Source organism: Cimex lectularius, unplaced genomic scaffold (assembly GCF_000648675.2).
Source record: "Cimex lectularius strain Harlan isolate CLEC.00 unplaced genomic scaffold, Clec_2.1 scaffold52, whole genome shotgun sequence".
Lineage (NCBI taxonomy): Eukaryota > Metazoa > Arthropoda > Insecta > Hemiptera > Cimicidae > Cimex > Cimex lectularius.
Window position 1 is genome coordinate 1,611,002 of NW_019392742.1, and position 10,968 is coordinate 1,621,969.

Genomic DNA, 10,968 nt, shown 5'->3' on the forward strand with positions numbered 1-10,968 from the left:
TTCATGTCAAGCTATAAACAATAAAATATCAATGAAAATAGGATTCTGATAGCTGTAATTTGATAAAAATAACAAAACTTCAGTTTTATTCAAAATATAATTTACACATATTAATATTCACCTTCCAAATTTTACGTTAAAATAACTAATAGGTACATCTCAAAAATGATAACAAAAAAGTGTCAAAATGAAATTCTAATAAAGAAAAAAAAAGTGAAAAAAGAATATGTACCTAACATTTGTTGTGTTAAGAGTCTATATATTATCATTACATATTCACTTTTCAGATATAAATAAATGTAAACAGTTTTTGGTATAAAAGTTAAATATGGCTTTAGTGAACATAACTGAAAAAAATCTTATGTACAGAAGAGGGGTGTTTCTTTTGATATGGTTATAAATTTCGCCTTGCAGATGTAGATAAAAGCGTGTTGGCTGTCATCGTATCAGGGAATAAGCTATGGTAGTTGATAAGAGGAACATATGCAGCTGTTATAACTCGACCTAAAACAATTAACTGTTAATATATAATCCAATTAAAAAATATATATATGAAAGAATTTTCAAAAAACATACCAGCAAACCATCTCCCATGAAGCGAATTCACAGCTTTAACAGCTGTATTTACTGTTGGACACTTGACATACACATTCCCGGCTGAATTTTTATCGACGTAAACATGCAGGACGCCGCCGTGCTTGTTGCACTCTTCTATGACATCATCTCTAATGTCAATGTCCCAGCTCGGGTTTGTCTCCCTAAAAAAAAGGTGTTTTTAAAATGAAAATCTCGATAAGTATAAAAATAAAGTGCATACGTTGCTGGATCAAACATGTTAGACAGCATGAAACACTGTGTGGCTATCGGTGGTGTGGCATTTGCTCCCATTGGCATACCGCCGGCTACATTTAACGCTGAAGCAGCAGCTGCAGGTATTTGCATTCCAGTTCCTTTTTAAAATATAAAAGTTTGTTTTTGGATTTAATAAAAAAAGTTTATAAAAATTAATTATGTAAAATTTACCCTCTGCCAGTTTAAACATAAGTTGTAACCTTCCAGTCGCTCCAAGATCGATCCCTGACCTATCCAGCTCGTCGGTATCAATATGTGACGCAAAGGTGTGTGCAATGTCCATCTTCTCGTTCACCGTACCTACCTTCATTGGTCGGCCGGCTAATTCGAACCCGTTCAACTGTTCTAGGGCCCTCTTTGCATCTTCACAGTGGTGAAACTGAAACAGAATAAAAGGAGACAATGTTAATGACTTTTCTTGGTTAAACAACAGCATTGGAAAAAAAAAAAAATTAGGACATTTTTTGTTGTCAGGAGTGACCATTGGTTATGATATATTAAAATATAGAACTTTAAATGATTCCTTTTAATATTGCATTGTTTTTCCCCAATCAATTGTATGTATTACACTTGACTGGTCTACTGAACTGCTGATTAGTGAACAATAAATTAATCTGTTTTTGTAAGGAGGAACTACACTGGACGTAACATAAAAAAATGTCACTTCCTGAACTTCCTTTTAATATTGCATTGTTTTTCCCCCAATCAAGTGTATATATTACACTTGACTGGTCTACTTAAATGCTAATTAGTGAACAATAAATTAATCTGTTTTTGTAAGGAGGAACTACACTGACGTAGCATAAAAAAATGTCACTTCCTGAACTTCCTTTTAATATTGCACTGTTTTTCCCCCAATCAATTGTATATATTACACTTGACTGGTCTACTTAAATGCTAATTAGTGAACAATAAATTAATCTTTTTTTGTAAGGAGGAACTACACTGGATGTAACCTAAAAAATGTCACTTCCTGAACTTCCTTTTAATATTGCATTGTTTTTCCCCCAATCAATTGTATATATTACACTTGACTGGTCTACTTAAATGCTATTATTTAAAAATAAATCACAAAATAAATAATGTTACTGCGGTTAAAGCATTCGTCATCAAAACAAAGAATATATTATTTTTCGTACGGCACAAGTGAGTGGTCAAAACATTGGACTATTGTGACTAATCTTTTGCCCATTTTCCTTTTCAATTTGTTGTTGTATCTAGTCTGTAAAACACAACATGACAAAAGTATCAAAAACAATAAAAATATTTTCTTGGATAAGGAAATAAATATTTTAAGCCAACAAATCATGCAAATAAGAAAGGTAAGGTGTGAAATAGTCCAACATTTTGTTTTGAGACACAGAACACTTGTTAATTGACAATAAGTTCTTTACAATTTAAATATAATTGACATACAAAGAAAAATTTAATAAGTACTTAAAACTCTACAATAAATATTTTTAGTTAATTTTACAAAATTATATTTCATACATTATAAAACTTAGTATTAACCAATTTTAAAAAGCATTTAGAAGCAAAATTATGAAGATAATAGCAATCATTTTTCAACTGAAGAGAGCCAAGACAATCGTGTTTAACCAAGAACTAATAAAATAATAACCAAGTTTGCTATTTTCCAACTGATCAGAAATTGTAATCGTTATACATAATTAGTTGTAGCAATAATACTTTTCCAGATTATGGAAGAAATTTAAACATTTCAGAATTCATAGGATGGGGAAACATTTTTCTTTTTCAAAATCCCAATTAAAAAAATTTAAAAAATATGGCGACAAAAAGATGAGTTTGATCGTTCAAATAATCACATCTGACATCCGTCCGAGTAATGGAAATTGGAAGAAAAACTTAATATCACACTTTCCCACTAAATTTATTTCAATGATTGAAAGAAAAATGCAGAAAGTGGAAAAACATTGCTTTGCTGGGACGAAGTACATCGTACTTTTTCTGATCTTTTGTAATTAGTTTTGTTCAACACTGAGTGTTCTCGCCAGTCAGGAAGGAACTGCTTTGGCCACGAATCAAATCCTTCTTAGTTTAGCACTTCAAAATTGTTCTTGTGTATTATTTCATCAATATCCGTTGGTATTTGTAATTTATTTACATTGTGTCGATGCCACACAAAGAATATCTAACTGAGCATCTATTTGAGCCCTCAGTTAACCGTCATTTGAGAACCAGCAAATACTCTTAAGACATTCTTTGTGTGTCAGGGTCTGATTTCTTGAAACCGTCATAAAAGTTAGGTACAAAAGAAAAGAAAAATGTTTAAATTTCCATAAATGACTTACATAAGTGTTGTAAAAATGATATTTTTACAATTCACAAGGCCAGACAATTTTTAACTCTTGAAGGCCAAGTTGGTCCAGAAAAGGAAAGAAGCTAAAAACTGTTGGTCAGGAACATCTAGAAATATTCCGAATGTTAAATCTTGTCAGCAAAATGGGAGGGTTTTGTTTACTCTAATCTTAGCTCTCTATCTTAAGTTTAAGATTAGCCTATTTTACTCACTGTTATAAAACCGTAACCCTTGGATCTTCCTGTTTCCGGGTCTGTCATTAACTGGATGCTGTCAATCTTGCCAAAAGGCTCAAAAATTCCGCGCAACATGTCCTCGGTGATATTGAAGTGTAACGAGCCAATGTAAAGACGCATGGGACCTGGCATCCCTCTGGGAATGAGATTCGGCATGGAGTTGCCCGTCCTGTTTTTCTCTGCTTGCGTCTGTTGCACAAGAATAGGAACTCCCAACAGCTTTTGCCCGGTCAAGCCCAAAGCCTGAAATAACAAAAAGTTATCATCTGTTGTTTAAAAAAAAAAAAAAATTAATTTAAAATAACTTACCAAAGGCACTGATTCGGGATCTTTAAATTCTATATATGCAATACCTTTAAACCTTCTCGTCTTATTGCATGTGATCAACCGGACATCACGAACCTAACAATAAACAATTCTTTTACATTTACTTCTAAAATATTCATACAATAAAAAACAATTTTTATACTTTAAAAGATAGATTGATGTGTAACCCAAACTTACCTTGCCAACTGACGAGAAAAACTCTTCTAAATCTCTTTCTCGAACTCTCTGGGACAACTGCATACAAAAAACAGTTCTTGCATCCCTTTCTTCTGGAGAGAGGTCATCGAGAGGGGGACTAAAAATATATATAACATACAAAAATTAGCCCTTGAATTAAAAAATAAATATCACATTAAAGTAGTACGAGATGCTTACATTCCGAGAGGTGGAGACTTGCGGTATTTGATGTAAGGCTCTTTCCTTCCAGGAAGCAGAAGTGGCGTCAACGACCTTTTCCTTCTCGGCCTATCCCTACTTCTGCTCCTGCTCCTTTTCTTGCGGTCTCGACTCTTACTGCGACTACTGCGGCGTTTGCGCTCCCTGCTGCGACTCCTCTTCTCCCTATCGCGGCTCTTACTTTTTTTCCTGCGGTCTCGGCTGCCATGACGACGCTCACGTGACCTTGAACGATCTCTGTGTTTGCTTTTCCTAAAAGAAAAATGACGTATTTTTAGAGAGAAAGGGGATGAAAAAGAAAACTAAGCAACGAATTCAACTTACGATGACTTGTGGCTGCCAGATGTTCCATTTTCTTTGAGTGATCTTGAACTGGTACCATCGTCCTAAACAGCAAACCATAGGTAATCCGCAGCAACCGCAGATGGGCAGAAAATGTCATGTTAATATCAAAGTAATGACAAGTCAAAAAAAGAAAGAGAAAAAGTAAAAGAAAAGAGATGTGGGAAAAAAGATGAGGAAAAGGGAAAAATGGGTGTCTTTTCAAAAATAAATATTTTCCTAGTAGTCCTTTTCATGGTTGCGCTGCGGGTACAATATCTTACCTTCGGAGTTGTATCCCATTGAGAAGTACACAATTGACATCCATTTATAGAACACGTAAGACAGCCTTATTCTGCAAAGATATGGGCCAATGAACATTTTTGTTTTCATAATACAAGTTCATTTTTTGTCTCTTTTACAATTCTTTTTTAAGCATCCAAAGGCCAAAGAAAAAATGTAACACAGCCTTTCAATATTTTCAATTAAGTGTTGTAAATAAAATTAATTTACAAGGGTATATTTGTTAAAAACAAATTAAAAGAAAAGGCCTTATTTCATTTGCAGTTTACAGTTATTAAAATGGACTTTTTTAAAGAGATTTATTGAGTGAATTTTGTCAAACCAAAATTTAATTAAAATATTTGGTTTACTATTTGATAAGAAAAGCACTACAGATTAGACAAGTGACCAACCAGTTCTGTTTGTTTTATTACCATTATACTCATAGCCCGTAGAAATTTGATGTAAGGAAGTCCTTCTCTCGCTAAACTCATCATATTTTGGATCCTAAGCCGAAAGAATGGGTTTTATGTAGGGGTATTTTGTTTTTGTTAAACACAATACAATAATAAACACATAATATACATTTCGGGGTTTAAAAATTTATAAAATAAATTAAACATATGAAGACATATTTTTTATCATAAAACAGTAATGACTTAAACATTAAGATGTTGAACAAATGTCCTTTCTTTCAAAACTCATAATATAAATTTATTAATCTTAGTATTAATAATTTCAAGTCCCCATGAATTAATAAATATGCAAAATTAAATTAGGATATGATGCAACACTGAAGAGACTGTTCATTCGACTTTGACTAACACTAAATTAATGTGGTAAATTATATTTTAAATTTGTATCAAAAGGAATATATTAAAATTTGTAAATCTAGTACAGAAAGCCTGGCTTTCTATTAATATTATTTTTAGGTGAAAAATTAAACTCTGTTTTATAATAAAAATGCCTTTAACTGGTCTAGAAAATGTGGGAAAACTAAATTGTCTTTTAAGTCATTTTCAGCAATATTTTTCGGTTGGGTTGATGCAATGAGTCACTCCATTAGTTACATACGCAGTAAAAATAAACCAAAACCTATAAATATTTTCCATCTAAATAAATGTATGGTACAAAATGAAATATTTAAACTTGAAATCATTCTGACAACCAGTGCTCCACGAAAAACTGTATAAATGTAAAAACATTGCTTTACAAATAATTTTACTAAATAAAACTCATAGATAATAAGGCCAAACTTCCCCAAATGGTCACGGGACAACATCCCTCATGTCCCCCTAGCTTTATTCCTTTTACTTTCCTAAGAAAATTATTTCTAAAAACCTTAAATTGATAGTAAGTTTAGAGATTTTTCAATTTTCAACGAATAAGTCTGTTATAAGCAGACAGAGGAGGGGGAGAAACAAAAATTACACCATGTCATATGACATGTGTTAACTTGCGAACACTTCTGGCACTCGCAGGCCAGTGCTCAGATTGTGATTTTCAAACCAGTTCAGTGATGTGGGTAAAAAAGTGAGAGCAAAGGTCAAAATCACACTAAAACATTAACAAAACCAGTCAGTAGTACCAGTAGTAGTAAGTAGAACCATCCTTTTTGAATCACATTTTCCTCGCTAACGGTTCTGGGTTTTAATCCCGACTCAGCCCAAGGCTTTTTAATTGAAAATATGTATTACAAAAAAAGTCTTGCAAAGTGGTTTGAAACCTTTGTCTATGAATTTATAATGTACACAATATAGAAATTCTTGGTTTAATAAAAGTATTTGTACTTATTCAAAGTGTTTTCTGTGTAGATGTGACACTGTTGTGTGTCGCATATATATTTGATTTTGAAGGAGTGAGGAAGGAAGTAGGGATAGAAATTCATTTTTCTATGAGGAGTCAGCTTCTTTGAGGTGAAAGGACAATGGAAAAAAGGAGTTTGTCGTTCGGGCCTGGTTGGCCTTTCAGGATAAATTTTGAAGGTTTAGACTATGTACAACTGTTTGGTGAGCAGAGTGTAATGATTGTTTTATACATTGTACTATATGTTTTGTGTTATATGTATGTTATGTGGCTGAGATTACGCATGTCTTTTCTGTAATTGATGCTGTGTTTATCTCAGCTGATGTAAACCTTTCTAGAAAGTTTCATTTATGTTTGTTTTATTCTGTGCTTAATGTCTTTGGATTGTTGGAATTGAAATTGTGTTGGTGTTCAAAATGGTGAGTAGCCAGTGCTGTAAGATTTTGTTTGGATTTTTTTGCAATCATAGATGTTATTTTACTCTCTTATCCAGGATATTAGGATGCAATTCCAATGTAGTTGCCTGACAATTTATACAACTGATTTTGTAAATTGCACTAGACTTATTTGTTACTGGTATGGGATTCTTTAATTTTAGAAAAAAGGAGTGAATAGTTTTTGAAGGCTATTTTAAAAGTTAAGAGAGAAATATGTTTAATCTGTGCGATCGGCCGTGAACAAACAGAATGGATGTGTATATTGGTTTATCTGTATTTGATAGAATTGATGTAGTGTTATTATTTCTATTCTTGTTATCATTTTATTGATTACGTCCCCTGAAGATGATCTCAATAAAGATTGACACATTGGCACAATAAAGAAAATGTTTTTCTAAATTTACATCACACGATCTTTAAGTAATCATTAATTTATATTTATTCAGATATGGTGAGATGCGGTCACAATATCTGAATAACTATCGATTAACGGTCACTAATCTCTACACATTAATTTATATGTCAAATATTATTTAGGTACATTTTTAAAATAGGAGGTAAATCAAAAGCTTTTATTATTTCAATTAGAATATGATAATTACAAGTAATTACTTTACTAACAGCCTGAGAATCAAATCCTGATTACACAATATTTCAAAATTTGGCAAAAAGAGGGAAAATTAGAAATACTGTAGGTTGAGATGAGGAATTGGTGTCCGAGGATATCACGATAGCTTAAGCAGTTAGAGCAGTGGATATTGAGCCGAATGTTGGTCATGGGTTCGAATCCCGCTAGTGACATGAACGTTTTAATCTCAACCAAGATGTTAAACAGTATAATTAATTAAAATAATTAAATAGGTCAATTATGACCGCTAAGTATATAAGGATCTGTTATTATTATTTATGCATTTCTCTCCATGTTTAATTTTACTTTTTTATTTCAAATTTCTCAAACAATCTATTTCCCTCCCTTTGTTGAAACTGTGTAACACTGTAATTTGTTTTGTTTAATTTAATGGTCCTTAAATTAAGAAGATTTGTTGATTTTGGCAAGTGTTTTTTAACCCTCATTTTAATTTCTCTGCTGCCTTGTCGTATCAAATACATCATATGTAGTATATATGAAAATTGTATATTACATAAACACAATGAGTTTGTAATCCCCACTTTTCGGTACCTTGTCTTTAGGGTTTAAGATGTTACTAAGTGCACCCTCTAAAAGCTATTCTAAAACCTTTCTGTTATAAGAAGAATTTTACCTCCCTTGCCTGACAGCTCCTCAATGTTTGGCAAAAAACAAAAACCTAAATCTACATTTTTAGTGGGGCCATACAACCCTCCTGTATTACAGGTATTACTTTACTTTTACTTAAATATAACCTTTCATCTGTATAATAGGATAAATTCATAAAATGTTGTTTTGAGTAGTCCTTATTAATATTATGTTTATAATGCAGGTTTTCTTTCTATTACTCCTCTAACAATAAACCGTTTATGTTTTATTCTTTTGTACAAATGTCAAACCGTAACTGCAGCGTGACGCTACAACCTCACACGAGTGTGTTTTATTGTTCATTTGAATGGGACAATACAAAAACTCTTGGATCTTGATTATGAGGTTATGCCTCACCTTCACTGTTCTCCCGACCTCTCGTCTACCGACTACCATTTTTTCAGACACCTGGATGTTTTACAATATTAAAAAATATTGATCAAAAGTTGTTAGAAACTTTAGAATTTGTTAATAATAAACTCAAAATTCTATTCAGAGAGTATAGAGAAGAAGTTGCCATCACATTGGGAGAAGTGTATTGAAAGTGATGGAGGATATTTTAATTAATAAAAAATTTGTTAAATCATTTATTTTAATTTTATAGCCTTTTTTTTTTTTTTACCTTACTATTTCAGTGTTGGCCACAGTTTTTGTTAGTTTTTATTGCAATAAACCTGTATTATTTTCTGGACAATCCAATATTACTTTTTTTTTACAAACATTTTATGTTCCATTTCTGAACCCCTGATGTTCTGAACAGGAAGCATGTAAGGCTTCAAAAATTCATTAAATGTGAATTTATAAGAGCCCAGTTGTTTTCGTCCATCAAAACCCAATTGTTGATTTTTTTACGCATTTTATTATTTTTGAAAATTGTTGGTTGATTTTGTAAAAGTAAGTTAAGCAAAGCAGTTGGTTGTTTAATAAATGTTTACAGTCCTATTTGACCAAATTTAGTGTAATAAAAATAATATAAATTATAGATTGTAAAGCGATATTTTTACAATAGACAAGAGCAAAAGAAAAAAAAATGATTAACACGTATTATTATTTTCCAACGGCCACAGCTTTTTAAAAGTACGCTCAATTCTTTCCCCCTAACGAAACTTGCGTCGAAGGGGTAAAACGCGGCTGGAATTTTCCATCGGGACTTTTGTCCTTTCCTGGATTTCCGGGCGATGGGAGAATAAATAATAATAATTTTTTATGGTTCGTGAACCGCCTAACCCCAAACGGCCACGTGCCACACGCGTTCGTTTTATCGAAGTTTCACGAGTACAATCGATACGGCCGAGTTTCCAAACAGATCCCCCATTTCAAAGAGAAACTCATTTTCTTTTAAAGCTACTTCGTTATTGACGTAAAAAAAAATTAAAAAAGTAATATCTTTTTAACGACACATACGGGTAACGCGTGAAAAATAAACCACTCTCTTGAGAAGCTCATTGCAAGTTTCAACCCATAAGGTATTGAAAAAAAATAGGAAAAGAAGGCGGACAAGTTAATTTTCCCGGGTGGACAAAAATTAATGACAGAAAAAGACTGGAAAATACGTCGAATGCAAGCAGAATGAAGGATTTCACTAATTTCAGTTATAATATCTACAGCAGTAGTAATATTTTTTTTTAATGAAGGGTAGAATTTGGTCTTTCTATTTACTATTTTTTCTGTTCCCTTTTGCAATATTTAAAAATTAAAATCAATCCATTGAATAAAGTTGGAAAAATCGACAAAACGAGACGAAATATGGTTTTGAGCTTGTGTTACGTAACGTTAACCTCAATAAGTTTCAACAGTAATACCAGATTGTAATTTTAAAAAATCACTTTGGACAAATATTTAAATATTTGTCGGCTATTTTAATTATATTATAAATGAAAAGTGAGTAGAACTCGATAAAAAAGAGTAAATTATTATAAAACGAACATACTAATATACATAAAGAAAAAAGGAAAGGGCATAAAAAATCTTTAAAAAAATAGAAAAAAATAAAAATTTTCGTTCGATTCTTACCCCTTTTTTGTATGGAGCTTCCAGCATTGCTTCTACAAAATCCTCCGCCATTTCTAGAACTGTAATAAAAAAATTGATTTTTTTTACTGAGGGAAAATTATTATTATTTTTAATTAAGGTTGTGAAATTGTGCTTACCTTGAGTGTTGTTAAATCCGAGGAATGTTGAAAAAACCTTCAGACGTCCCCTTTTCTCAACGGGAACCGTCAGGGCAGTTTTACAATATCGACAAAAAAAATACAGGGAAGAAAAACCAAAATTTTTTTGTCGTTCGACAAAGACAATTGAAAATAGAAATTTCTGGGTCTTTCTGTAAAAACTGAGTGTCACTAGTGTTGTCTCTTGATCAAGAGATTTTGTATTTAAAATGAATGAATAATAGAGATCCCTTTCGCCCTTGGGATGGATTTCGAACGGGAGGCGTCCGAAGTTGCGCCGGACTGGGTGGCCCCTCTTCCAAAGGCAGAGAAAAAAACTAATGGCGACAGAAACTCTGGCGAAATCGACCAACAGCGTCTCCCCACCTGAAATGCGTACTGATCACGAAAGGCGACACCGACGGAAAGTGGAAAAGTGCAGGTTGGCCAACGGACGCGCGTTGCCAACCAAGACTTTCACGTTTCACGAAAAATAAATTGGATTTCACCAATAATCAATGCAAGACAAAAACTCAGAACATATGGGTTAATTTACTTAATTATA

General features: G+C 32.5%; 1 protein-coding gene across 1 annotated transcript; it reads right to left on the bottom strand.

Annotated features, from left to right (window-relative positions):
* Positions 1-58: 58 nt before the first annotated feature.
* LOC106666725 (RNA-binding protein 39) lies at positions 59-10,882 on the bottom strand. Its single transcript, XM_014394101.2, has 11 exons — positions 10,404-10,882; positions 10,267-10,325; positions 4,456-4,517; positions 4,111-4,383; positions 3,913-4,030; positions 3,718-3,810; positions 3,385-3,651; positions 1,024-1,231; positions 818-950; positions 577-758; positions 59-504 (listed from the first exon to the last, which is right to left on the bottom strand). The coding sequence occupies exons 2-11, from the start codon at positions 10,315-10,317 to the stop codon at positions 395-397; spliced, it is 1,497 nt and encodes a 498-aa protein (XP_014249587.1). The 5' UTR covers positions 10,318-10,325; positions 10,404-10,882; the 3' UTR covers positions 59-394.
* Positions 10,883-10,968: the final 86 nt, after the last annotated feature.

What these genes read in the sequence shown, in the direction of transcription:
- LOC106666725 (XM_014394101.2), bottom strand. Translation starts at nt 10,317, where the DNA reads ATGGCGGAGGATTTTGTAGAAGCAATGCTGGAAGCTCCATACAAAAAA. An exon ending in TCTGGCAGCCACAAGTCATC is followed by an intron (nt 4,384 to 4,455) that starts GTAAGTTGAATT and finishes TTTTTCTTTTAG; the next exon opens with GAAAAGCAAACACAGAGATC. An exon ending in AAGTCTCCACCTCTCGGAAT is followed by an intron (nt 4,031 to 4,110) that starts GTAAGCATCTCG and finishes ATATATTTTTAG; the next exon opens with TCCCCCTCTCGATGACCTCT.